The 27,552-nt window shown below is 41.1% G+C and overlaps 1 protein-coding gene across 7 annotated transcripts in view; it reads right to left on the bottom strand.

Moving 5' to 3' along the window:
• Window positions 1–26,582, bottom strand: part of pou6f1 (POU class 6 homeobox 1) — a 40,073-nt gene extending 13,491 nt beyond the window's left edge. The window contains exons 1-6 of one of the 7 annotated variants that reach the window (XM_053240727.1): window positions 22,969–23,924; window positions 21,858–21,980; window positions 3,438–3,612; window positions 2,321–2,504; window positions 2,106–2,215; window positions 1,637–1,862 (exon numbers count right to left, since the gene is read on the bottom strand). In XM_053240727.1, coding sequence (XP_053096702.1) covers window positions 1,637–1,862; window positions 2,106–2,215; window positions 2,321–2,504; window positions 3,438–3,440 — 523 coding nt within the window. In that variant the 5' untranslated portion in view covers window positions 3,441–3,612; window positions 21,858–21,980; window positions 22,969–23,924. The other 6 variants (XM_053240726.1, XM_026920394.3, XM_026920395.3 and 3 more) reach the window with 6 other exon arrangements.
• Between the last annotated feature and the right edge of the window lie 970 nt (window positions 26,583–27,552).

Here is a 27,552-nt window from a genome sequence, read left to right as displayed (position 1 = left end):
GAAAAAAGTAAGTGGCTGGACAACTCCACTATGTCCCAATTTCAATAAAGAGCTTTTATGTGCATTCAAGACCCCATTGAAGCTGTGACCCGATAAAAGGACATAGTTCGTGTATATTATTGACAGTGGCAGATTTGGAGCACTAGAGCAGAGATCAGTGCCTCTGGTAGAGACACAGATGGCCTCAGTAATGGTACAGACTGATGAAGCTCTGCCCATAAACCTGTGTCATTAACAGCACGTATATAAACAGGGCTGACATGCCGATCCACAAGGCCTTTGACACTTTGACACTGCAGGTTTGACCAACAGGCAGCACACCAAGCAATGGGAGCCTAGCAATAAAGTACAGTAGAGCACAGAATTCTCCCTAATTTAGTCTTGGCCAATTCCCACCTATCAGTTAGGTCTCCACTATCACACAAGAGATACCAACCAGGGAGGCATGTGCTTCTTCGAAGACACATGAAGACAGCCCCTTTTTTTAAAACTCCTGCTCATGCTGCGTCACAGGGCAACGTGACACACTCAGAGGAAAGCGCTATGTACCCCCCTTCTGCATGTATGAGCTCACAGGCATCCATGATTTGCTAGTGTTACTGTGATCGATAGGAATGAAAGTATGCCACCCCTCCCACCCAGAAAGCACAGCCAATTTTGCCCTCTTCAACTTCCGGCCACAGATGGCTGTGGCATGATCAGAATTTGATCTCCAGACAATAGAGCGAAGGCTTTCCTGCTGCACCACTCAGCAGCCCGCAGAGTTTTTTTTTTTTTTTTTAAACACTGATTAGAAGGCATGTTTACCTGGTACAAAGGCCATTGCTGGAGCCTGCAAAAACCTCTCTGTGCCAACTGCTGCTAGTACCTGGACAAGTCTGTTCTGTAAAGAAAGTGATTCCACAGGCACACTCTACTGCAGATCAAGAGGCATTCCATTAAAAGCCAGAATTGATGTTTTGGAAAAAGACCATGCTTGAAGTTCCACCTTCTTCCTAGTTAACCTCTTATAAATTCACATCTCTTACCTTTATTCTACTTTTTATGTAGTTTCTGTATGATGACTCTTTAACTGCACCAAATGCAAACACTCCCATTCATATTAAACATTTTCCCACTTACCTTGGAAGTCAATACTGATGCATCACATGAAGAGCTTTCCAGCAGGTGCGCTCTCTGAAAGATCACAGACCCTCCCCTCCTCCCTCCAGCTCTCCCTCCCTCTGAAGGATGTGCTCTCGCAAGGAGCACAGATGCTATCTCAGTGTCTCTCATGGCTCAGTCCTTCTTCCCATTGGTCTAGTAGATTGCAGCCATGTTTTCTAAACAACTTCATCTTTTTTGCAGTCTCTTTGCCCTTCATCCCAATCCCCTCACCCATTCATCCCAATGCCCACATTTATTCAACTTCCTAATTCATCCCAACATCAAACATACATATCCTTCAGTTTTTTCATCCTCTTTGATGAAAATAGTGGTAATGTTGACAATACAATTTGAAAAAGTAATATATAACTGCCCAGATCTCCTATAAAATGCTTCATTTTTGATATCACAGCATACTTTAAAAGAAAGCTTGAATGAATTATCCACAAATTCATGGGTCAAATATTTCCAGTTCTAAACAGCATCTTACCCTGCAGGCCAGCAAAAGGTAGTTTAATGAGCCCTCCTGTCGGGCCACCAGCACCTAAACCTGGTAGAGTGGCTAGGGTGGTTGCTGGAAGGGTCAGTAGTGCCAGGCCATTTTGTCCACCCACAGAGCCTGCCATACTTAGTGGAATCAGCAGAGGCTGGCTCAGAGTGTTTTGCTGGGCAATCATGCCAGTCATCAGAGTAGCAAGGCCATCCTGGGTCAGAACCTTAAAGAGGATATCACAATATGAAACAGGGAATTAGATTTTTTTGGCAGGTTTATTTTCTGGTAGGTGCTTTTATCTAAAGCATCGTACAAGTCCATTCATACTGCTAAACAGGTAAGGGTTAAGAACCTTGCTCAAGAGCAACAATGGCATTCTGCCTGCCTCCTGGGACTTGTAATTATACCTTCCACCATCTACCTTAACTGCTGAGTTACAAGCTGTGTAGACTTATGACTAGCTCACCTGTGGACAGGCCTGGATAGTGATAGGCATGCTGGTCTGAGGGTGAGGCAAAGAGAGACTTATAGGAATTGCAACATTCTGAACCGAAGGGGCTGCAGCCTCATTAGAAACTGTGAAGATTAATATGAGAGAAGTTCAAAACACTGAGGGGCTATGACCAGAACATCACAGAATAAAATGGAACAAAATATGCATGTGTGCAATTGTTCCCCCACCTGTGGAGATGGTACTGGATGCTGTTTGTCTATCCTGAGTGGCCCCCTCTGCTGGCTCTAAAGCTTTTCCTCTCCCCTCTTCTGCGCCTGCCTCAGTTTTCACATGAGCTCCTGGGGAGGGCACAGCTGCGTCCACTTCAACCTCTAGAACTCGAATGGTCTCATGACTGGACATGACAATCACCTGAAGACAAACGAGCAAATAAATGTATTGAGTTATGATAATTGTGCAGTTGTGGTTCTTTGTGTGGATTGATGTGGAAAAGTGTTAACAGTACTATCTATAGCAACATTAAGGCTTGCATAATGTGACTGATGAGTTAATAGTTTTGAAGATAAAACATAGGCTAGATAGAGAAGCCACAAAGCTGCTTTCTGAAGAATATTTCATGTATACCAGATTGTGTTGAGAATGGGATTTGAAGTTGCAGCACCCTAGCAGCTCAAAAAACCATTTCTCTTGTCAAAGAGTAAATAGCTAAGGAAAGCTGGGAGGCCTCAGCATATCCAGTATGTTCTTCTGAATCAAGGACACAACAGGAATGAACATAGAACAAAACTAATGGAATCAATGCTTTAGCTTTATTCTAAATGTACAGGACATTACCCAGGCAGTCATGCATGGATCATGGCGTAATACAATATTTTAATTAAAGATACACTGATCCAATACACCTTATTAATGACAAACTACAACTGGCCTGAAACGGTTAATTGGTATCTGATCAGATTAGGCATTCAATTCAATTAAATTTTATTTGTTTAGTGCTTTTAACAGTGGACATTGTCACAAAGCAGCTTTACAGAAATGTATCAATTCCAGATGTAAATTTTGAATTTATATATTTATCCCTAATGAGCAAGCCAGAGGCGACAGTGGCAAGGAAAAACTCCCCGAGACGATATAAGGAAGAAACCTTGAGAGGAACCAGACTCAAAAGGGAACCCATCCTCATCTGGGTGACACCGGATAGTGCAATTGTAAATAATTTCTCTTTTATAACTCTATACTATATAGTCAGAAAATAAAATTGTGGAAAACTGTTCCTAGAAATTGCAGTCCTAAGGCTATCCAAAAAAAACATCCTCAGTCATCTTTATAGTTTCTATGTGGTACCATCTAAAGTAATCTCAGATCTTTAGGCTTTCGATGTGGGGCCATCCTCAGCACCAGCGAGTGATTTTTCAGGTAATAAGAACTCCAACCAGAAGTAGGGCATCAGGATGGATCAGGCAGGTCCAGAGAGGAGAAGGGGTCACGATCACTGGTATCACAGGAATAGCATTTGTACCTTTACAGTGAGAAAGAGAAAAATGCAGATTATTAGGTATGCTATCAATGCTATAATCAATGCGAAAGCTGGTGTCTCTTATCTGGATTTGCTGAAACATACAACTTTGTGTCATCAGCATAACCAACCGATAGTTGGACAGTTGACAGGGGTTAAGGTCAGGTTTTTTAATTGGGGTATGATAACTGCGAGTTTAAAGGATTTAGGTACATAGACTTCCTAGCTAATTTTGCTACAGTATTAAATAAGAGTCTAGGATTATTTTTGTTATTGTCAATTAGGGAAGAGAGATACATTGATCTATCAGCACTAAGAGTTTTTGTATAGCACAGGAGGCTCTCCTTCTATGCTGTTTTGAATGCTACCAATTTAGTTTGACACCATTTATGTTCTAATTTTTGAGTGGTCTGTTTTAAGGTGCATGTTTTTTGCTCTAATTAATTTTCTTTAAAGTGGAGCTACATTATCTAGAGTATAGCATAACATTGACTCAAAGCATTTAGTCGCCTAATCATGTTCTGTGGGGTCAGATGGTTATCCAATCAAAGCTGATAACTCTGAGAGATTATTGATAAAAACTGTCTGATTATTGATAAAATTGCAGTAGCTGACGTGAATGTATGTTTGAAGCAGTAGTGTGGCAACGTGCGTATACCTGCAGGCAATGTAGGACTCAGAATGTGGCCTTTCTCGGTTGGCTTTGATGAACATCTTCATTATGGCATCAATGTCCAGACTGTCTTAATGAAGTATCGCCATGAACATTTAACTTGATGCATTTTTTTTGTTGTTTAGGCTTTGCAAAGAATTAAAAAATGCAATTCTGTGACTTTTCGGAGTTCCACTAGATAGACTACTTCAGCCAACATAAGATCAATAGCTATGTCAGTAAGTTCATGTCACTTGAGTAGATACAAAGATTTGGCAATAATGGATGGCAACAATGGTTGGCATCATTTTATTTTTATAGCAACCATTTGTTGCTGCCATTAATGACTTTGTTATATTTTTGTAACTGTATTTAATTAACTAATTTTTTCTATGCAATATGCTCTCCGGCAGCTATTTGACAGTGGTACTGCAGCACCCCCAGCACCCCTACTTCCCACAGTTACGAGTGCACACGCTTTGAAATGTTACTTGAAGTTCAACTTAAGATGGCACATTGGCTAACTCCGTTGCAAGTACGGCATTATTAATTAATATATTGTATTATAATTCTAATAATTCTAATTATTATAATTATATTATAATATAATGCTAAATTGTAGTTGTATAATATTCACAAGTATATTACTTTGACCATTGTCAGGAAAAGATTTTAGAGCTTTGAGTCATGATTGACTGAGCAACCATTTGCTGTCTAACTGACATTATCCATCATTTTAATTAAAGTAATGAAAATATAAGTAGATTATATATAGTACCAACTGAAATTATACTGGTAACAGCAGTCAACATTTACACAGAACACAACCTATTTTTAAAGGTAAACCTCATCTCAACCACACCCTTTTATTTATCATCAAATAACTCGTATAAAATGTATTTCTCGTAAGAAAAAATATTGCTGAACTTGTAAAATGGACACTATTCCCAAAAACATTTGTGGAGTGGTAGTTAAAATGTAAGTCTTTTCCCATTCACTAACATGGAAATGGGTGGAGTTGAAAAATAGTACTGCAGCCAGTCACTAGAGGGCCACAGAGATATTCTGGCTTCACTTTTGAATCCCTATAACAACTTTGACCCATACATACAGTCATTGGTTGAACCGCACAAAACCACTGAGCCTTACACTCTATATGGCCAAAGGTTTGTGGACACTGACCACCACACCCATATGTGCTTTTTGAACATCATATTCCAGATTTAGTTCCCCTTTTGCTATAATAACCTACACTCTTCTGGGAAGGCTTTCCACTAGATTTTGGAAAGTGATTGTGGCGATTTGCCCATTCAGCCACAAGAGCTGTCTTGAGGACTTGCACGCAGTCGGCATTCCAATACATCCCAAAGGTGCTCAGTGGGGTTGAGGTAGGGGCTCTGTACAGTCCACACATGTTCTTCCACTCCCAACTTGGCAAGCCATGTCATCATGGACCTCACTTTGAGCACAGGGGCATTGTCATGCTGGATGGTGTTGGGCTAGGCATCTTAGTTCCAGTGAAGGGAAACTTTAATGCTACAGCATACAAAGACATTCTAGACTTTCTTTAATATTGATATTTACATCTAGATGTGTTACAAAACTTAGAACATGGCACCTTTTGTTTGATCACACCCATTTTTCAAGTGATCAACGATATTGGAACATGTGACTGACAGTTGTTTCTTGTTGCCCAGGTGTGTCCTGTTGGATTGATTGTTTAAACAAATAATAGCTCTGAATGTCTACTTTTGGTATGAGCCATGAGTTTTGTCTGTGAAGACTGCATTTATTCTTAAAAAGGGGACCCATGAAGACCACTGAAGACCAGAGAGCTGTCTATGGGAGAAAGGCAAGCCATTTGAAGCTGAAAAAAGAGGGAAAATTGATCAGAGCCAATGCACAAGCATTGGGCATAGCCAAAACAACAATATGGTACGTCCTGAAAAAGAAAGAAACCACTGGTGTACTAACAACAAGCCACTGCACAGGTTAGCCAAGGAAAACAGCAGCAGTTGATGAAACATTGTGAGAGCTGTGAAATAAAACCCAAAAACAACAGTCGGTGACATCAGCAACTTCCATAGGGCAGGGGTAAGGTATCATAATCTAACATAAAGATGACTTGGAGAGGCCATACCAGAAGATGCAAACCACTCATCAGCAGTAAGAATTGGAAGGCCAGATTGGAATTTGCAAATACATACAGAGACAAGCCACAAAAGCTCTGGACCGAAGATTACCAGTGATGGAAAGGCCAAAGTGTGGAGCAAGAAAGTGTGGAGAAATTTGCTCATCATCCAAAACAGCTCACTGAGCTCACTGGTCGAGCAATGTGGAGTTAGTATCATGGCTTGGGCTTGCATAGCTGCATTTGGAACAGGCTTTTTCCATTAGTGATGATGTAACTCATGATGGTTGAAGCAGAATAAATTTAGAAGTCTACAGAAACATTTTGTCTGCCAATTTACAGAGAAATGCATCCAATCTAATTGGGAGGAACGTCAGTATGCAGCAAGACACTGACCCAAAACACACTGCCTCTTCTTATATTCTTATTCCTGTTGGCAACGGAGTTCCTGTTTTCAAATCATTTACCCGGAGTTTCCTGCCAGTCTCTGAGTTTAAACAATACTGTTTTTTCCTTTTTTCATCAATAATTTTGCACCATCATTTTCTTTTATTTTCTTTTTCACCTTCTCCTTCTGCCACCTTTTCATTTTCTAGAAGAACGCTTTTGTTTTTTCAGCTAAAGACAGCAAGCGGAGGCCATCCACATCTGCTCTGCCTAAAATAATCTCAATAAAGCTTCAACGATTAACATTCAGCTAATTCAGTGTGTTGATTAGGGTTCAGTAGGAGTAGCGTTATTTGTGCTAAGTGTACATTGATCAGCCATAACATTAAAACCAATAACCAACCAATAACCAAAAGTGAATAACATTGATTATCTTAATACAATGGCACCTGTCAAGGGGTGGGATATAGTAGGCAGCATGTGAACAGTCAGTAGGAAAAATAGGCAAGCAGGAAAAATAGGCAAGCATGAGGATCTGAGTGACTTTGACAAAATTCATAGCTAGATGAAAAGCATCAGAACACACAGTGCCATGTATAGCATGCGTAGCTGCAGACAGGTCAGAGTGCCCGTGCTGACCCCTGTCCACCGCCGAAAGCACCTATAATGGGCACGTGAGCATCAGAACTAGACCAGGGAGCAATGGAAGAAGGTCGCCTGGTCTGATGAATCATATTTTCTTTTACATCATGTAGATGGCTGTGTGTGTGTGGCTTACCTGGGGAAGAGATGGCACCAGGATGCACTATGGGAAGAAGGCAAGCCAGCGGAGGCAGTGTGATGCTCTGGGCAATGTTCTGCTGGGAAACCTTTGGTCCTGGCATTCATGTGGATGTTCCTTTGACACGTACCACCTAAACATTGTTGCAGAACAGGTACTCCCCTTCGTGGCAACAGTATTCCCTAATAGCAGTGGCTTCTTTCAGCAGGATAATGCACCCTGCCACACTGCGAAAAGTTCAGGAATGGTTTGAGGAACATGACAAAGAGTTCAAGGTGTTGACTTGGCCTCCAAATTCCACAGATTTCAATCCAATCAAGCATCTGTGGGACGTGCTGGACAAACAAGTCCGATCCATGGAGGCACCATCTCCCAACTTACAGGACTGAAAGGATTTGCTGCTAAAGTCTTGCTGCCAGATACCATAGCACACCTTCGTAGGTCATGTGGCATCCTTGCCTTGAGGGGTCAAAGCTGTTTTGGCAGGTGGTTTCAATGTTATGGCTGATCAGTGTATATCAGTTAGCTCTCTGACAGAGAAGATTGCAGCATTAGAGGTGTGCATCCAGATGCTAGAGAGGGTTAGCGAGAGTAAGAGCAGCATCGTTTCAGTAGCAGAAATTCTGGATCGCAAGTCCCCAACTCTGGCATTAGAGCCCTCACAGTGGGGTGAATGGGTGATGACTCTGTGGCATAATCGCAAAGCCAATTCTAATACTAAGGCACGCCCATGGGAGAACCAATTCTGTCCACTTCACATGTCAAACAGGTTTTGTTCTCCTCAGTGAAGCACCAGCTGAATACCTGAATGAGCCCAGGTTAAAGGAAACTCTACCTTATGGCATGTGAAATTAGCTAGGTCTTTAGGGGCACCAGCAGCACTAGATAGGTGCCAGGGAACCAGACATAGCAGGTAATCTTAGGGTCTTAGGCAAGCATATGTTTTCAAAGATAGTTATTGATTATAATGATATACGCCTTCATCAGTCAGAGATTACAGAGATTGTAGAGGTGTGTAAATTAGTGAAGGCTATGCAGTAATATGTTCTGGCCCCATCCCAGTGTAGCGTGGCAGTGTAGCTTACAGCAGGTTATGGTCACTGAACTGCTGGATATCCAGATGGTGCGATGAAAATAATATGGGCTTTACTGACAATTGGAGCAATTTTGAGGGCAAGGCTGGCCTTTAAGAGTAGGATGGTATCCATCCCACTTGGGAAGGTGCTGCTCTCATTTCTTGCCAGGGCCAGGGAGCAGAAAAGCAGGCTAAACTGACCATATGCAAGCTTTGATTTGTCAGTCAGGTTCCACCATATTGACACTGTGTCTGTTCCCCGATCTAAACAAAAATGTAGAAAATCTCACAAAGTTTGTCTTAGTAACCTAATTAACATAAAATTAGATCATACTGAATGCACAGCCAGCACCTTTGATTTGAATCACTTTAATATTCTGTTAAACATAGTACATTAAAGTCTTGATCGGTAATGGTTTCATTTACAGGAAGCACTTTAAGTATCTAGTATTTAACAGATATCTTGCATTTAAACTGCTTCCTGTAAATGAAACCATTACCAATCAAGAGTTTAATGTACTATGTTTAACAGAAACATGGATTAAACCAAATAAGCATGTAGCATTAAATGAAGCTAGTCCTCCTACAGTTGCATACATCACCAGTTGCATACAGCTACAGTTATATACATCACCCTCATCTAACTGGCAGAAGAGGAGACATTGCAGTTATTTATAATGATATTCTAGGCATCACACAAAAACCTGGGCATGAATTTGATGTTCCTTATACATGAAAGAAGTTCTTTATTCTAACATATGTAGCTACAAAGTCTACCCAGTGTTTCCACTAATTAATATTTACAGACCCCAGTGCCATATTCTGAATTTCTTTGTGCATTTGCAGATTTCATCTCAAACCTATTTTTTTTCCCCTGTGGACAAACCATTAATTGTAGGAGACTTTAATATTCATTTTGATAATCCACAAGACCTGCTGTGTTTTTGTCTATTCTAGATTCAGTAGAGGTTAATCAGGATGTAATAGGACCCACTCATACAGTGGACACACTCTTGATTTAATACTAATATTCAGACTAAATATAGAAATTACAGTCCCTTTACCCCAGTCTTAAGTTATCTCAGATCATTACCTCATCTAATTTAAAATGTGTCTTTGTCATAATATATGCACCACACTATCGCATCAAACATATATTCACTTCAGCTACTGTACATAGTTTTATCAATATTCTACCAGAGTTATCAACCTTGGTTGGATCACAGCAGCCAGCAGAACTTGATCAAGCAACTGAATACTTAAAGTCAATGTCAGTCAATGCGCATACTTGCATAGGAATAACATTTATGAAATCTTTCAATCAGGATTTAGGCCTCATCACAGTACTGAGGCAGCACTATTTAAAGTGATAAATGACCTACAACTGGCCTCCAATCAGGGTTGTCTCCTTGCTAGTGTTGCTTGACCTTAGTGCAGCTTTTGACACCAGAGATCATAACATTCTTCTAGAGAGACTAGAAAACATTGTTGGAGTTAAGGGAATGGCCTTCTCCTGGCTCAGGTCTTATTTGACTGACCGTTATCAGTTTGAAGATGTAAATAGTGAGTTCTCTATGCAAACTAGAGTAAAGTTTGGTGTTCCAAAAGGGTCTGTTCTAGGCCTACTGCAATTTTCTCTATATATGCTAACTCTGGGTACAATTATTCATAAACATGATATTAACTTCCACTGTTATGCTGATGACACACAGTTATATGTTTCAGCAAAGCCAGATGAGATACACCAGTTTAATAAAGTTTAAAAATGTGTAAAGGACACCACATTCTGAGTAACTTCCTCCTACTTAATTCCGACAAGACAAAACTACTTCTACTAGGACCACAGGCAGCTAGAAGCAAGCTTTCTGATTACGTAGGATAGCCTACTTTCATCTCAGAACTATTGCTAAGATAAGAAATATAAGGTCACTACATGATGCAGAAAAACTAGTTCATGCTTTTGTTACCTCTAAGTGCATAAGTGCATAAACAAGCTCCAGTTAGTCGAGAATGCAGCAGCCAGTGTCCTTATTAGAACCAGAAAATATGAGGAAATCACCCCTTAAAAAAACTACTACTACTATAAAGCATTGAATGGTCATGCACTGCAATACCTCAGCGAACTTTTGCGCTTTTATGATCCACCACACTAGATTTTATGATCCACCACACTTCAATCAAAATGTGCAGGCTCCTTTTCATACCTTGAATAATGAAGGCTATAGCAGGAGGCAGAGCGTTCTCTTACAAAGCCCCACAGTTATGAAGCAGCGCTCCATTTATTGTTTGGGACTCAGACACAGACTCAGTCTTTAGGTCTAGGCTGAAAACCAATTTGTTTAGTCAAGCCTTTTGTCAATAGCTTTTTTTCTTAGGTAAAGGTGCAGATCTGGAAGGTTTATGGGCATAGAGTGTTTTGGTAAACTGGGATGTTTGGATATTGTCTCCCCCCTACTATTTGCTACTATTTGCTTAGGTTTGTTGATGGTAGAGTGGCTGGTCACTTTATGTCCTAGGGCACCCTCATATCTGTCTTACCTCCAGGCTCTCCCTTCTAGTTATGCTGTTATGACACTACGCAGCTCAGGGAAACAGCGGACTCAGGGTGATTTGACTGGGGATCGTTTATTTTATTTGTCCCTGCCTCTGCACAAGGAAAAAGGCAAACCACTGAAACAAAATACACAAAAACTCTGAAGCTTCTAGCGGTTTGATTCAGTCCAGTTTAGTTCAGCTCAGCTCTGCTATCACCCACACACACACACACCCAACAGTCCCACTCACTGCGAGAGAGAAAGAAAGAAACCAGCATGTTAAATAAGCATCCACAAATAAGAGACAAGTGTGCCACGTTTTTTTGCTCATTCCCTTACACTCCCGCTAAGCCATGTCCTCACCTGCCACAGCACCCCCACCAAGCCAGGGAGTCATCCAGTGTGCAACTAATAATTTCTGGTCCATTAGTCTCTGAAACTTGGACGGTGCCCCGAAAAACCTGAACAGAAGTGTAACGAATTGGTGTAAATGGAACGGTGTAGAGAATGCTGGGTTTTTTTTCTTGGACTTTCAACAAGGGAATCTGCCAATAGCCCTTGGTCAAATCCAGGATTGAATTAAAAACAAGCCACGCCTAGCCGATTTGGAGCTCATCAGGCACTGGACAGGCACCAAATTTAGAAACTGCATTCATCTTGTGGAAGTCCAAAGAAAAACGAACCACCCCATCAGCTGTGGGTACCAGCACAATGGGGCTGCTCCAGTCACTGTGGGACTCCTATCACTCCCATCTCCAGCATTTTCCTTAATTCGTTCTGACCCCCTTTTTTGGGTTCAGGTAGGTGATATGGGTGGCTGCACACAACCACACCAGGAGGAGTCTCCATGTGGTGTTTTATCAGGTCTGTGCGACCAGGGTGGGGAGAAAACGTTTGAAAATTCGGACTGCAACCTGGCAACCTCAATGACCTAGGTTGAGATGATGACAGATGGTCTCCAACTGGGACCGGAGTGGAATCAGCTGTTTTTGGACACTCCAGCCCCAACTCATCTCTCTTGGCCACTGCTGTCGCCAGAGCAAGAGGGATCGCCTCCTTACATTGATTAAGGAGGTTTAGGTGCTATATCTGCTGTGTATTTCCCCTGTCTGTGTGCAAAATATCATAGTCGACCTCTTCCACTCGCCATGTGACCTCAAAGGGCCCTTGGCACTTGGCAAGTAATTTTGAGCTGGAGATGGGAAATAATACAAGGACTTTATCTCCTGATGTAAACTGTCTCTGTTGGGAGTATCTATTGTAGAGATGTGCTGTCTGGGCACGGAGCCAATTTTCCCGTAATAAGTGACCTAATGTGTGAAGTTTTGCTCACAAATCCAGAATATATTGAATTTAATTTTTGGACTGTCCTACCAGTTTTCTTTAATTACGCCCAACACTCCACAGGGCTTCCGCCTGTATAATAGTTCAAATGAGAAAAAATCCATGGAGGCCTGGGGAACCTCCCAGACTGCAAATAATAGGGCTTCCAACTGTTTATTCCAATTTCTGCTATCTTCCTGCATGAATTTACCAATCATTTTCTTAAGCATTTGATTAAAGCACTCCACTAACATGTCAGTTTGGGGATGAAAGACACTGAAACGGATGAAATTCCTGTGCTAACCGGTCTAATGGCCTGAAGAGATCTATACCAATTCTGTCAAAGGGGCTCTTGATAAGAGAGAGAGGGCCCAATGGTGCATTTGGGATGGCTAGTGGGTTCACCAGCTGACATTCACGGCAACATGCACACCACCTGCATACATCACTGTGAATGCCCGGCCAATAAAAGCGAGCCATTAACCGAGCTAGTGTTTTATCCACCCTGATGTGCGTTGCCATTGGATTATAATGAGCCATTTGGAATAGCATTTCCCTGTGGCTTTTCGGTACCAACAACTGGGTCATTGTTTCGCCTGTCTGAGTGTCCCGGCTCACTTGGTATAAATGATATTTAATTATAGCAAAATGGGGAAAGGTAAGCACTTCCCCAGCCTGAGATGTTTCCCCATCAATCACAGCCACCTGCTTGAACACATGCTTTAACACATTATCTAGAGGTGGGTGGACCAGCTGTCTCACCGCTTGCTTGGTGATGGTTGTGCGATGTACCTGTAAGTGTGTTGACCGCCAGGGCAGCGCAGATCTCAAACCATGCTACAGGGCGGGACCCACCCAGTTCTAAATCTGCAGCTAACTCCCTAAACCCTGGCCAATCAGTGCCCAAAATTACTTCTTAGGAAAGGTGGGTACTAACCACCACTTTCAGACTGTGCTTTTTTTGTCCCTTATAAGCGATTGTGAGGAGGCACCAAAGGATACGTGTGCACATCGCCGTGAATACACCACACTCCACCTTCACCTCCCATCACCACTCCAAAGCTTTGTCTTGAATCAAGCTTTGGTGGAATAAGGTCAGAACAGTGAGAAGTGAAACAGGAAAAAGGTCAAAACAGGAGAAAGCAAAAAAGAAAAAAAAAGGTCAGAGCGAGACTGGAATTGACCCATGCTCCCCATGCGCCTGGGCTCACTGCCGTTGCTGCCATCAGGCCCGTCAGACCTCCATACCAGCGCTCGTGAGGAAAAGGCATGTCTGGGAGGAGGTGCGGCTGAACTCCGGGGAACTGCAGGCAGTGCCGGAGTAGTAGGAGTCCTGGAGGTGGGCAGGAGGGCTCACTGTGTCCCCAGGTCCGCACATGTGGACGTGTGGTGCTCAGCGAGTTGGATGGCTTGGCCAGCAAGTTGGATTGGTGGCACTGGGCCCATTTCAGCTAACTGCTCCAGTGACACCCGCTCAATGAATTTCTCTGGTCAAGCAGGGTCCAGTTGCAGCCAGCGTGAATGGATGATTCCCCCCCGCCCAACGGCATGGATCGGAGGCGTGGACAATTGGACTAGCTCAAGCACGGCAATCCTCACAGCCGTGTAGAAAAGCTGGCAGTCAGGTAGTAGACTACGGGCAGCCAGTTCAGCTTCTCCAGTCAGGAAGGCCTGAATGCGCAGCCCCCACTCTCCTCTCAGCCATCCACACACCTTCAATCCTCTCGAGGTATGCCTCGGCATTACCCTGGGGTGTCATCTTGGCCAGAGAGAAAAAGCAAAAGGGGCACTCATGGAAAAGGTGGTGGAGGAGGAGGTTAGCAGGCTCTGGATGGTGGCTTGGTCCTGTAGCTTGCCTGTCCACGACTGAGGTGAGACACCTGAGCAAGGCACCGAACCCTCAACTGCTCCCTGGGTGCCGCAGCAAAAAAAAGGCTGCCCACTGCTCCGGGTGTGTGTTCACTACTGTGTGTGTGCACTTGGATGGGTTAAATGCAGAGCACAAATTCCGAATATGGGTCACCATACTTGGCCACAAGTCACTTCACTTCACATTCCCCCACACTCCCAATAAACCATGCCCCCACCTGCCACAGCTGTCATAGCTAGTCTTGTCAGAGTCCCTGCTTGCACTCTGTGCACAATATACACCTTAAACCATTATAGTACAACAGCATACCAAATAATCTGTTATTCCCCCCACCTCTCTATCTACTCCTGAGATACCAGTGATCCTGAAACCTTCTACCCTCCAGACCTGTCTGATCCATCCAGATGCCCCACTTCTGTCTCGCTCACCTGAACATCACTCACCGCTGCTGAAGGTGCCCCTGCACGGATAGACTACAAATCACCATGGATTTACTGTGGATGGTACCAGAGGGACACCCAAAAGATGGCTGTGGGTGCTCTATCTTGGATAGCCTTAAGCCAGTATTTACTAAGAACAGTTTAAACTCAAGCCTCCATCACTGCACAGTTGATAACTTCAGTTTGATACAAGAAACTTAAAGCTCTAATGATACTTGTATTCAAGTTCTTTTTAACACATTTAGCATTGCTTGACTTTATAGTATACAGTCATAGAAGTGGAATGACTTACAATCACGCTATCTGGTGTCACCCAGATGAGGATGGTTCCCTTTTGAGTCTGGATCATCTCAAGGTTTCTTCTTCTTATCGGCTCAGGGATTTTTTTTTCCTTGCCATCGTCGCCTCTGGCTTGCTCATTAGGGATAAATTTAAATTAAAATTTTATATCCAGATTTCTGCAAAGCTGCTTTGTGACAATGTCTATTGTTAAAAGCACTATACAAATAAATTTTAATTGAATTGAACTGCCAACACAACAAAGGACTTCATCAGGGAAAAAAGTGGAAGGTATTAGACTGGCCAAGCCAATCACAGACCTTTACTCCTATATGAAATTATATGCCTCAGGAGCTAAAAATTTCTCGATTTTTATATTAATCCAGTCCTATATTATAACTTTTTTTATAGTATCTGTAGTAGCTGATAGTATTTTATAATATTCTCATACGAAACGCTTTTTATATCGCAAGTTTTACTTGTTTTCCAGAACACCCGCTTCTAGCCGGTTAGCCCATTAGCATCGCTAGCCCGTTAGCCCAGCTACCACAAAGTTTGTTTACGTTTCTCACACCGATTACCTCTGTTGTACTACTGCTATAAAACACTATGTCAGTTGTGTGTCCGCCTTTGAGTGCAGGTGAGGAAACATTCGAGCTGCACTCGGTGGATCTGGAGCTTGAGGCCGTGGAGAAGCAGATCTCAGCTGTGACAACGGAAAGCCGCGCTGGACTCGTCCCGGACTGACGCTTACCTGTCCCAGGTAAATTCGCGGCAGGAAACAAACGCTCCCACAACCTCAACTCTGCGTACTTCTCTGCCCAGGTCCAGTGCACCAAGGACGCGGTCCGCCCAGGTTTCGTTCACTCCGGTGCCAGGGTACCACGGAGCCTGGATGCAGCAGCAGTGGAAGACACAAGCCAGGACCCGGGCAAGGACCTCTCCCCCTCTGCCGCCACCCATTTCCAAGATCTCGACCCAGAACCGCTTCACTCCCCTTCGCGAGATGGAATGCGAAGGGGTGATCATCGAAGACTCCATCGTCTGGCACGTCCATGCTACCATGGCTAAACATAAGGTGCGCACTCGCTGTTTTCCTGGTACTCATGTTCTTGATGTCGCTGCACAGGTACCCGCGAAACAATAAGAAAAACATCGGAGCTGTGGTCCTCCACCCTGGCACGAACGACACCAGGCTGAGGCAGATGGACATCCTGAAGAAGGACTTCAGAAGCCTGGTTGACAAGGTACACAGCACACCGCTTCCCACGTTCCAGTGAGGAATCGAGAGGTATTTGCTATTTTAGCTATTGCTTTTAATGAATGGTTACAGTCATGGTGTCAAGACCAGAAATTACCCTTTGTTGATAACTGGAATATTTTCTGGGAGTGTCCTAGGCTCTACCGTACTGATGGCCTGCACCCAAGCAGAGTTGGAGCAGCGGTCCTCTCAGAAAACATTTCCAGGACACTACGCACCATCTGACTGGTAAGTCATATCTCAGATCGCAATTATAATAGCTACTGTTCAACTCACCAGACTGATACAAGTGCACACATAGCTCATCTTGTAGAAACTGTGTCTGTTCCCCAAATAGTGAGATCAAAGAATAAATTCACTAAAAGTTCTCGAAATAATCTAATCACCATTAAACCTGAAAAAGGCCAAATAAGCAAACAAAAACAATTTCTAAAGTTTGGGCTTCTCAACATTAGATCCCTTACACAGAAAGCACTTATTGTTAAAGAAATGATCTCAGATTATAGTCTTGATGCACTCTGCCTTACTGAAACCTGGCTTGATGAATGAGTCTACTCCGTCAGGATATCCCTATAAGCATAAGCCCCGTCAGACTGGTCGTGGAGGTGGTGTTGCAACTATCTATAACAATTTTCTTACCGTTACTCAGAAAACAGGACCCAGGTTTAACTCATTCGAAGTGCTTGTCCTCAATGTTGCACTCACCGACATACATAAAAAAATCCCTACTATATCTTGCTCTGGCCACCGTATATAGACCCCCCAGGGCCGTACGTTGATTTTCTTAAAGAGTTTGCACATTTACTCTCAGACCTGCTGATTAATTTTGACAAAGTGTTGATTGTAGGAGACCTTAACATTCATGTTGACTATGCTAATGACGACTTAAGACTCGCATTTACAGACTTATTAAATTCATTTGGGGTTAAACAAAACATTACTAGACCAACTCATCGTTTTAATCATACGCTAGATTTAATTATATCACATGGAACAGATGTCACTGATATAGATATTCTACCTCAAAGCGATGTGTACCAGGCATACACTTAATACATACCATAACCTTGTACATCTGATTAATTGCACATTATGATATATTGTGAACAGCGGCTACGCTAATTCCTTTCCACTTGTTTCCCTTCTTCTACCCATCCCGAGGCACATAGAGATTGTGCCAGCTCCAGTAGACAGAGGCCAACCTTACGAGGATCCTGAGGCATCCAGAGATGGACCAGCTCCAGCTGGTTTCTGCCTCGTGAGGACTTGGGTATTCAAAGCATCGCTGCCAACCCTATGTGGACTTTGAGGAAGACAACAACCTCCAAATTAATATACACATAAAATTCTACATGACTATACATAAATGCAGAAAGGACATTGTTCATATCACACTCTCCAGTGTCACCCAAATGAGGATGGGTTCCCTTTTGAGTCTGGTTCCTCTCAAGATTTCTTCCTCATATCATCTAAGGGAGTTTTTCCTTGCCACAGTCGCCTCAGTCGCCTCAGGCTTGCTCACTAGGGATAATTTTGTCTAACATCTAGGACTGTTTGCATGTTTTTTGTTTCTTATGTTCTGTAAAGCTGCTTTGAGACAATGTTCTTTGTTAAAAGCGCTATAAAAATAAAATTGAATTGAATTGAATTGAATATGCATCTTTTGATCTCAAAACCAAATGTCTTCAGTGTATAGCAAAAACAAAAGAACTGGCCTCCGAATACTTTCAGCAGAGACTGTACACTCACTGGTCACTTTAACAGGAACACCTGTACACCTTTATGCATTTATCCAATCATTTATGCAGTTATCCAATCAGCCAATCATGTGGTAGCACAATGCATAAAATCATACAGATACAGGTCAAGAGCTTCTTTTAATCTACACATCAAATATCAGAATGGGGGAAAATGTGATTTCTGTGACTAACCATGGCAAGGTTGTTGTTGCCAGATGGGCTGCTTTGAGTATTTCAGATACTGCTGATCTCCTGGGATTTTCACACACAACAGTCTCTAGAGTTTATACAGAATGGTGAGAAAAACAAAAAACAGCTGGTGAGTGGCAGGTCTGCAGGCCGAAACACCTTGTTGAGTGTGATCAGAAGAGAATGACCAGACTGGTTTCGAGCTGACAGGAAGTCTGTAGTAACTCAAATAAGCACTCTTTACAACCGTGGTGAGCAGAAAAGAATCATGGAACACACAACACATCAAACCTTGAGGTGGATGGGCTACAACAGCAGAAGACTGGTTCCACTCCTGTCAGTCAAGAACAAGAATCTGAGGCTATCATGGGCACAGACTCATGAAAAGGTATCAGAGGTATGATCTCTGCATAATTATAGACATAATCCCTGACAAACTGCTATAGCAATTCAGCTCCTTAAGTATTTACAAAATGGCTAATTTGCTTTACTGTTCTTCACATGATGGTCATGTTTGGTTCTTTAGCTTTATTCAAGCACACACGAGCCACATTCTCTCAGCCTGGGCCTCACGCAACACTTGAGACATATCACATCAAAAATGTTATTGCTGTTTATTTATTTATTTAGAATTAAGATTTAGGTGAACCAAGATCCGCATAAGCAGCCACCATCTTTAACCATCTTTCATGCCAGAATAATTCAGTCAAAATCTTAACTGAATTCTTTTGACTTAAGATGCTGACTGCATAGGTTTGACATAACTGTGCTGTAGTACCTGCAGCCCTCTCTGAAATTATTGGAAAGGCAAGGCCAGTCTTTTGTTTTTGCTATACACTAAAGATATTTGGGTTTGAGGTCAAAAAATGAATGATACATCAGAATTTCCACTTTCATTTCCTGATAAATACAGCCAGACCTCTTTCTCCACACTTTGGCCTTTCCATTACTTTGGTAGAGGTTAATCTTGGTTCCAGAACTTTGTGGCTCATCTCTGTATTTATTTGCAAATTCCAATCTGGCCTTCAGCTTCTTACTGCTGATGAGTGGTTTGCATCTTGTGGTATGGCCTCTGTATTTCTGCTGTCAAAGTCTTCTTCGAGTGTTGGATTGTGATACCTTCACCCCTACACTGTGGAAGTTGTTGATGATGCCACTGACTGTTGTTTTTGGGTTTTTGTTCACAGCTCTCACATTTCTGTCATCAACTGCTGTTGTTTTCTTTGGTTGACCTGTTCGACGTCTGGATGTTAGTATACTAGTGATTTGCTTCTATTTCAGAACATTTCAGACTGTTGTATTGGATACGCCCAATGTTTGTGTAATGGCTCTGATCGATTTTTCCTCTTTTCTCAGCTTCAAATGGCTTGCCTTTCTTCATGTTGGTTTACCCTTTTTAACAACAAATGTCTTCACAGGCAAAACTCATGGCTCAAAACAAGGTTAGTCATTCAGAGCTATTAATTGTTTGAACTATCAATCTAACAGGGCACACCTGGGCAACAAGAAACACCTGTCAGTCACATGTTCCAATATCTCTGATCACTTGAAAAATGGGTGGGATCAAACAAAAGGTGCCATGTTCTAAGTTTTGGAACACTAGGAAATGAAAGCTGAAATTCTGATCCATCAACTCAAATTCATCTTTTGAGCTCAAACTCAAATGTCTTCAATGTATAGCAAAAAACATAATTGGCCTTGCTGTTCCAATACTTTTGGAGGGGAATGTATGTAGTGAATTTAGTGAAGTGAAGTGGCCAAGCATGGGGACCCATACTCGGAATTTGTGCTCTGCATTTAACCCATCCAAGTGCACACACACAGAGCAGTGGGCAGCCTTTTTTTTGCTGCGGCACCCAGGGAGCAGTTGGGGGTTCGGTGCCTTGCTCAAGGGTCTCACCTCAGTCGTGGTATTGAGGGTGGAAGAGAGCGCTGGTCATTCACTCCCCCCACCTACAATCCCTGCCAGACTGAGACTCGACCCCACGACCTTCAGGTTCACCTTCGGGTTACAGGTCCTACTCTCTAACCAGTAGGCCACGACTGCATGGTTGCATTATATGCGGAAAAGCAAAATATTCTAAATACATGTAGCCTAATATCACTTTCATTTCATTCATTTTTTTATATTTATTTATAGTTAATTGAATCATAATTGAAAAAAAACAAAACAAATGACATGCATTTATTCAGAGCCATTTGTGTACATTGAATGGCACAAGGATCATAGGCAATATGTGCAATTCTAAACATTAAACTATGGCTTTTTGTGACTAATGTACAGTACAGTCTTTTTAAAATAGCTGAATACTGAATAGCAAGGTGCTTAGAGGTTCCCACCCCTACTGCTGTTCATTTTGTCTGTGGCAGCATAAAAGTTACAGGCTCTTAACTAAATTTTGACTAAATAAAATTCAAATACTACTTGTAATGGAACTTGATAGTCCTAGTTTACAAAAAAGCAGTATAAAAAAAAAACAGTAATCTGTAGTGTTACGACCCAGTTAGTGCTGTGTCTGTGTTTTTTTTTTTTTTTTTAGGTTCAGTTGATGTAATTGGGTGTGGTGTGCGTGCACCTGAGCCTTGTTGCAGTGGCTGATTTAACCACACTGCTTACACTAGTCAGGGCTGCTGCTTAGGCAGTTTGCTATTTCCTTGCTTTAGCTTTGGTTATTGTTTATTTTGACTTTGTGCATTCACACACTTGCTGGTACAATATTTCATGTTCATACATTTGCGTTCGTGACTGACTGATATCACTGATTACTGACGTTATGATTCTGTTATCCCAGTTTTTGTGTTAATAAATGTCTGCTTTAGTTTACCCAGTTGTGTCGCCTTCCCTTTATGTTGCATCTTAGAGCTAGGTGTAACAGCAGAAAGAACCAGAAACAAAGTACTTGGGTTAAATTATCAAGTGCTTTCACTTTTAGTCCTACTTTGTAAATGAGAAGAGTCATTCTTAATATAAAATAAAAAGAAAATAAACAATGTTAAGATGATAAATCTTTTTGTATAAATTTTTTATTCATAATCCAATCGTTTTTTCACTGAGCCTGTCAGATACAAAATAGCCTAATTTGCATATATTAGGAAAGCATTGGTCCATATTTCAGAAATGTACTTTCAGTTGGGGGGGGGGGCTGTGAACCATGTTGCAATAGCATAGGGTGTACATACATTCATCATTCAGCTGTAATACAGGGTGTCCCAAAAGTCTTGATACATAGGGGAAATTAAAATGTCTTCCAAAGTTTTTCACACTTATTTTATATTATATTATTTTTTTCAGGTAGCCTTTAAGAACACCTTTGACAAAAAGAACGTATTGAAATAATTCCCATGGCTGAATCGGATCGCTGCCGCAAGGTTGCGATGGACTTTAACAGGAAACATGGCAAGCACATCCCACACGACACTTGCCAAACTAGGAGCCAAAGTTGGGAGAGAAGACTCTGTAGGTGTTTACAAAGAAATGGCAATCATGCAGAGGCTGTTTTGTAAATACATTTTGTAAATTACATTTTGCTAAAAATTGTTAATTTCCCCTATCTCTGGAGACTTTTGGGACACCCTGTAGTAAATACCTGCTCGTTGACAGTAAGTGGTGCATCATTTGAAGGAAGATCTTCTGAATCCATCATTCAGTTTCATCCATGAGATCACAGGTTAGGCATGATGACTAAGGGGTGTTCTGCTTACAAGCCCACCTGAGGCAAGAAATGAGAGGATTCACCATGCTCATCCATGTCGTGACTTTAGGCTCAAGCTTAAAATTTTTAAATGCCCAATTTGTGGAAAGTAAGATTACACTTTACTTAAAATCCACTGACAGGGTTTCAGACATATTTGAATAAGCAGGGCCATCCCTCACTTTGTCCAAAGCTATACAATATCTTATCTATCAGCACTTGACCCAGATTATTCGACGGGTTGTGAATTACGTAGTTACATGACGTACCACGGTTTGGGAATACAACTTGTTCCACGTGCCTATAACGAAATCTTCAATAATCTGGAATAAGGCATTACAAGATATGGTGGTGGAAAAGGTAGACTGAAATGTAAAAACATGTATTCATTCTAAGATATTATTCTAAGACATTTCGTTGTTACTTGATATAACGGGACGGGGACGCGTGAGCATTTTATTCTGCAACCATTTTAATCGTGTACCATTAGCTATAAAACAACAGGGCATTATACAAGTACTGCGCAACCACGATTTAATATAAGGTGGCCTACAGTAGCCGTAGTCGTGGGTTGTTCTGTATGTTCTGTAAAAAAAATAATATAAATAAATAAATAAAAAGTGAACTCGTAAAAAACAAACATCGCACGTTTCCCCATTTGCTGTTAATGTCAGAGAGGACATGAAGTGAAAGCGGTCACTAAAATTCAGCATCTGTCAAAACTTGAGCAGGTGTTGCGGTTTTCTGTGCCTCCCCACCCCATTCAAAAAACCTCTCTGACTCGTGTTAAGCACGCATTTCTTCAAGAACCTGCCTCTTCAAATCATACTCCTCACACGCCAATCCTCTGAGCTGCATTTTGTGCATTTCCTTTCTCTTTATCATAAATATATAAATTATGCTAATTAAGACCATTGCATATTAACCCTAAACTCGTTTCCCATCACTACTTTGCCTCGTAAATGAGATAAAGCCACCCTCAAATGCAATTATGATCATAACTTACCAGAGGAATTACGGTTAATTTCTGCCTTTCACCTCGTTCAGCGCGCTTTCCCACAGTTTGTATTAAACATACATAATTAAAAATTCATCTCACAGCTTCCAGACGGACGCTATGGCTGCACACAAAAGAGGCATTTGCATTGATAAAGAGGCTCGGCGGCGCAATGTAGCTCGTTTACTAAATATTTAATGACAGGTATCCTTGTAAACTGTCGCTCAGTTGAACGAAGTCCACTGAAATAAAGTAAATGTAAGCGTTATCTGCAGACAAGTCTCAAAATATTAACAGAAATTTAGTATTTTGCACTACGTCATGAACATAATTTATGCAGGCCGAGTGTTACCATGAAAAAATGTCGCTGGCTCGATACCAAACGCGATGGCTGCCTTAAAGAGGCAGCACTCCAATTTTCTATATAGTGAAAACTTTTGAACAGAATGGAGATGTGCACATGTTTCTTATTTTGCCTAAATATCGTATTTTTTTCATTTAATACTGCCCTTCAGAGGCTACAGAAGATAGTTACATGTTTCCCAGAAGACAAAATAAGTTACCCTGATCTTCATTCTGTTCAAAAGTTTTCACCCCCGGCTCTTAATGCATGTTTTTTCCTTCTGGGGCATCTGTGAGCGTTTGAACCTTCTGTAATAGTTGCATGAGTCCCTCAGTTGTCCTCAGTGTGAAAAGATGGATCTCAAAATCGTACAGTCATTGTTGGAAAGGGTTCAAATACACAAAAAATGCTGGAAAACCAAAGAATTTGTGGGACCTGAAGGATTTTTCTGAAGAACAGCGGGCAGTTTAACTGTTCAGGACAAACAAGGGACTCAGGAACTACTCTCACTAAACAAAAAAACACAGCTGTGGATCATTCAGGTAACAACACAGTATTAAGAATCAAGGGGATGTAAACTTTTGAATGGGGTCATTTTTATAAATTCAACTATTATTTTCTCTTGTCTTGATGTAAACATCTTTTATGTGAAATATCTTATTCAGGTCAGCACTAAATAAACAATAACATGCATTTTGTATGATCCCTCTTATTTTGGTAAAATAATAAACATTTTGCAGATTCTGAAAGGGGGATACAAACTTTTGACCTCAACTGTATATGTATAGAGAGAGACAGAGATAGATAAATAGATATACATACACACACACTCCCCGTCCACTTTCATAGGAACACCTGTACACCTGCTCATTTATGCAGTTATTCAATCAGCCAATCATGTGGAAGCAGAACAAAATTATAAAATCAAGCAGACACCAAAACTGGACAGGTGAAGGCTGGAAAAAGACCAGGTGATTTTTTTTTCCTAATCTTTGACTGTCCAGTTTGGGTGAGCCTGTGCCCACGATATCCTCAGATTCCTGTTCTTGGCTGACAGGAGTGGAACCCATTGTGGTCTTCTGCTATTGTAGCCCATCTACCTCAAGGTTCAATGTTTTATGTATGCTGAGATGCTTTTCTGCTCACCATGGTTGTAAAGAGTGAATATATGAGTTATTATATTGTTCCTGACAGCTCGAACCAATCTGGCCATTTTCCTCTGACCTCTTTATATCAACAAGGCATTTCCAGCCAAAGAACTGTCGCTCAATCAGTGTTTTTTGTTTTTCACACCATTCTGTGTAAACTCTAGAGATTGTTGTGTGTGAAAATCCTATCCATCTGGCACCAACAACCATGCCATGATCAAAGTCACAGAGATCACACTTTTTCTTCCTTCTGATGTTTGATGTGAACTTTATTTGAAGCTCTTGACCTGTATCTGCACAATTTTGTGCATTTTTGGATAACTCTATAAATGAGCAGGTGTACAGATGTTCCTATTAAAGTGGACGCTGAGTGTGTGTATGTATGTATGTATCTATCTATATCTATCTATATATCTATATATATATATATATACATATATATATATATATATATATATATATATATATATATATATATATATATGTATATACATATGTATACACACACACACACAGTACCTGTCAAAAGTTTGGACACACCTTCTCCTTCAGTGGTTTTTCTTTATTTTTATTATTCTCAACATTGTACATTAATACTGAAGACATCCAAACTATGAAAGAACACGTATGGAATTATGTAGTAAACAAAATGTGTTAAACAACCCAGAATATGTTTTATATTTTAGATTGTCCAAAGTAGCTTGCATTTAGCTTTGATGACAACTTGACACACTCATGGCATTCTTTCATCAGATTCATGAGGTAGTCACCTGGAATGGTTTTCAGTTCACAGATGTGCTTTGTCAAGAGTTAATTTGTGACATTTCTTGCCTTCTTAATGTGCTTTAGACCATCAGTTGTTTTGTGCAGAGGAAGGGTGGGTACAGAGTCAATAATATTAGTGCTACTACAACTATTTTACAAATCCATATTATGGCATGGATAATCCATCATTACTTTAAGAAATGTACTATAAGGTCAGTCAATTGGAAAAATCTCAAGAACCATCAATTGTAACCATCAAATGCTATGATGAAAATCGCTCTCATGAGGACCGTCCCAGGAAAGGAAGACCAAGAGCTACATCTGCTGCAGAGGATAACTTTATTAGAATTACCAGCCTCAGAAACCGCCGATTTACAGCACCTCAGATTACAGCCCACATAAATGCTTCTCGGAGTTCAAGTGGCAGACATATTTCAACATCCACTGTTCAGAGGAGACTGCATGAGTCAGGCTTTCATGGTAGAATTGCGGCAAAGAAACCATTACTTCAGAAAAACAACAAGCAGAAGAGACTTGCTTGGGTCAAGAAACACAAGGAATGGACATTAGATCAGTGGAAAACTGTCCTTTGGTCTGATGAGTCCAAATTTGAGATCTTTGGTTCTAACCGCCGTGTCTTTGTTAGACGTAGAGAGGGTGAACGGACGGTTCCTGAATGTGTGGTTCCCACTGTGAAGCATGGAGGAGGAGGTGTGATGGTGTGAGGGTGCTTTACTGGTGACACTGTTGGTGACTTAGTCAAAACTTAACCAGCATGGCTACCACAGCATTTTGCAGAGACATGCCATCCCATCTGGTTTGCACTTAGTTGGGCCATCATTTGTTTTCCAAAGGACAATGTCCAAAAAGGAGAGTGATGGAGTGCTGCATCAGATGACCTGGCCTCCACAATCACCCAATCTAAATCCAATTGAGATGTTTTGGGATGAGTTGGACTGGAGAGTGAAGGAAAAGCAGCCAACAAGTACTAAACACCTCTGGGAACTCCTTCAAGATTGTTGGAAAACCATTTCAGGAGACTACCTCGTGAGGATGACTGAGAGAATGCCAAGAGTGTGCAAAGCTGTCATCAAAGCAAAAGGTGGCTACTTTGAAGAATCAAAAATATAAAACATATTTTGGGTTATTTAACAAGTTTTTGTTTACTACATAATTCCATATGTGTTCTTTCATAGTTCGGATGTCTTCAGTATTAATATACAATAATATGAATAAGAAGGTGTGTTTAAACTTTTGACAGGTACTGTATGTATACATATATATGCACATACACACACCGATAGCCATAAAATTAAAATTGACAGGTGAATTGTGAAGTGAAAGACCTTCAGAGATCTTGTGGAGTCTATGCCTCGACGGGTCAGAGCTGTTTTGGCGGACCAAGGGGGACCTACACAATATAAGGCAGTTGGTTTTAATGTTTTGGCTGTATCAGTGTATATTATTTATATATACATACATACATATATATATATATATATATATATATATATATATATATATATATATATGTATGTATACATGCCCACACACACATTATATATATGTATGTATATGTTGATATGCATGCTGACAAAGGACAATTGTTCCAAAACGTTCTGTTTCACTGGAAACTTTGTATACTACGCTGAACACCTGTACCATTTTATAAGTCAGTACCATTATCTGTATTTGTATCTAATCAACGGTTTAGTGCTCAAAATATTTATATGTGCTTTCGTATTTGACTTCCGTCCGGAAGTGGACGTGGTATATGCCGGAAGTGTTTTTTTTTTTTTTTTTTTTCCTTTCCGCAGTGTGAACCATATCACTATGCCCGGGAAACACTGGGAAACAGTGAAAAAACAGTCTTGCTGGAAAAGGAAGTCATTTTTCAATTATAAATTATAACAACTTTATTTAATTTTTATGTATTAATTTGTTATTTTAATTATATAACTTTAATTAACTTAGGAACCAGATGTAACTTGTGGAACTTTTTAGCAAGTTTTCCCATCCCTCTTCTATCTAATGAGACTGAGTGAGCAAGCTAACTATGTTTCAAAACAACGTCTTACAAAAAAACTGTATATACAGTTGACAGCAATACCCTCGTAATAATATTTTATCAGATTTACTTTAGTGGGTTTGTTCCATTCCAGAAAGATCAGGAAGGTTCACTGGACATGCTATCAGAATCTTCTATAAAGCTGGACACACACGGAGTGCTTCAGGGGTCCTTCAAGCAGCATTTCATTACAATAACTGTATGATTTTACAGTAAGATTTTCTTTTAATAATGATGAAGCATGATCATTTAAGAAGGACAAAGACCAT

Source organism: Pangasianodon hypophthalmus, chromosome 16 (assembly GCF_027358585.1).
Source record: "Pangasianodon hypophthalmus isolate fPanHyp1 chromosome 16, fPanHyp1.pri, whole genome shotgun sequence".
NCBI lineage: Eukaryota > Metazoa > Chordata > Actinopteri > Siluriformes > Pangasiidae > Pangasianodon > Pangasianodon hypophthalmus.
Note: the sequence above shows the minus strand (reverse complement) of the source record. Positions and strands in the feature narration are given on the sequence as shown.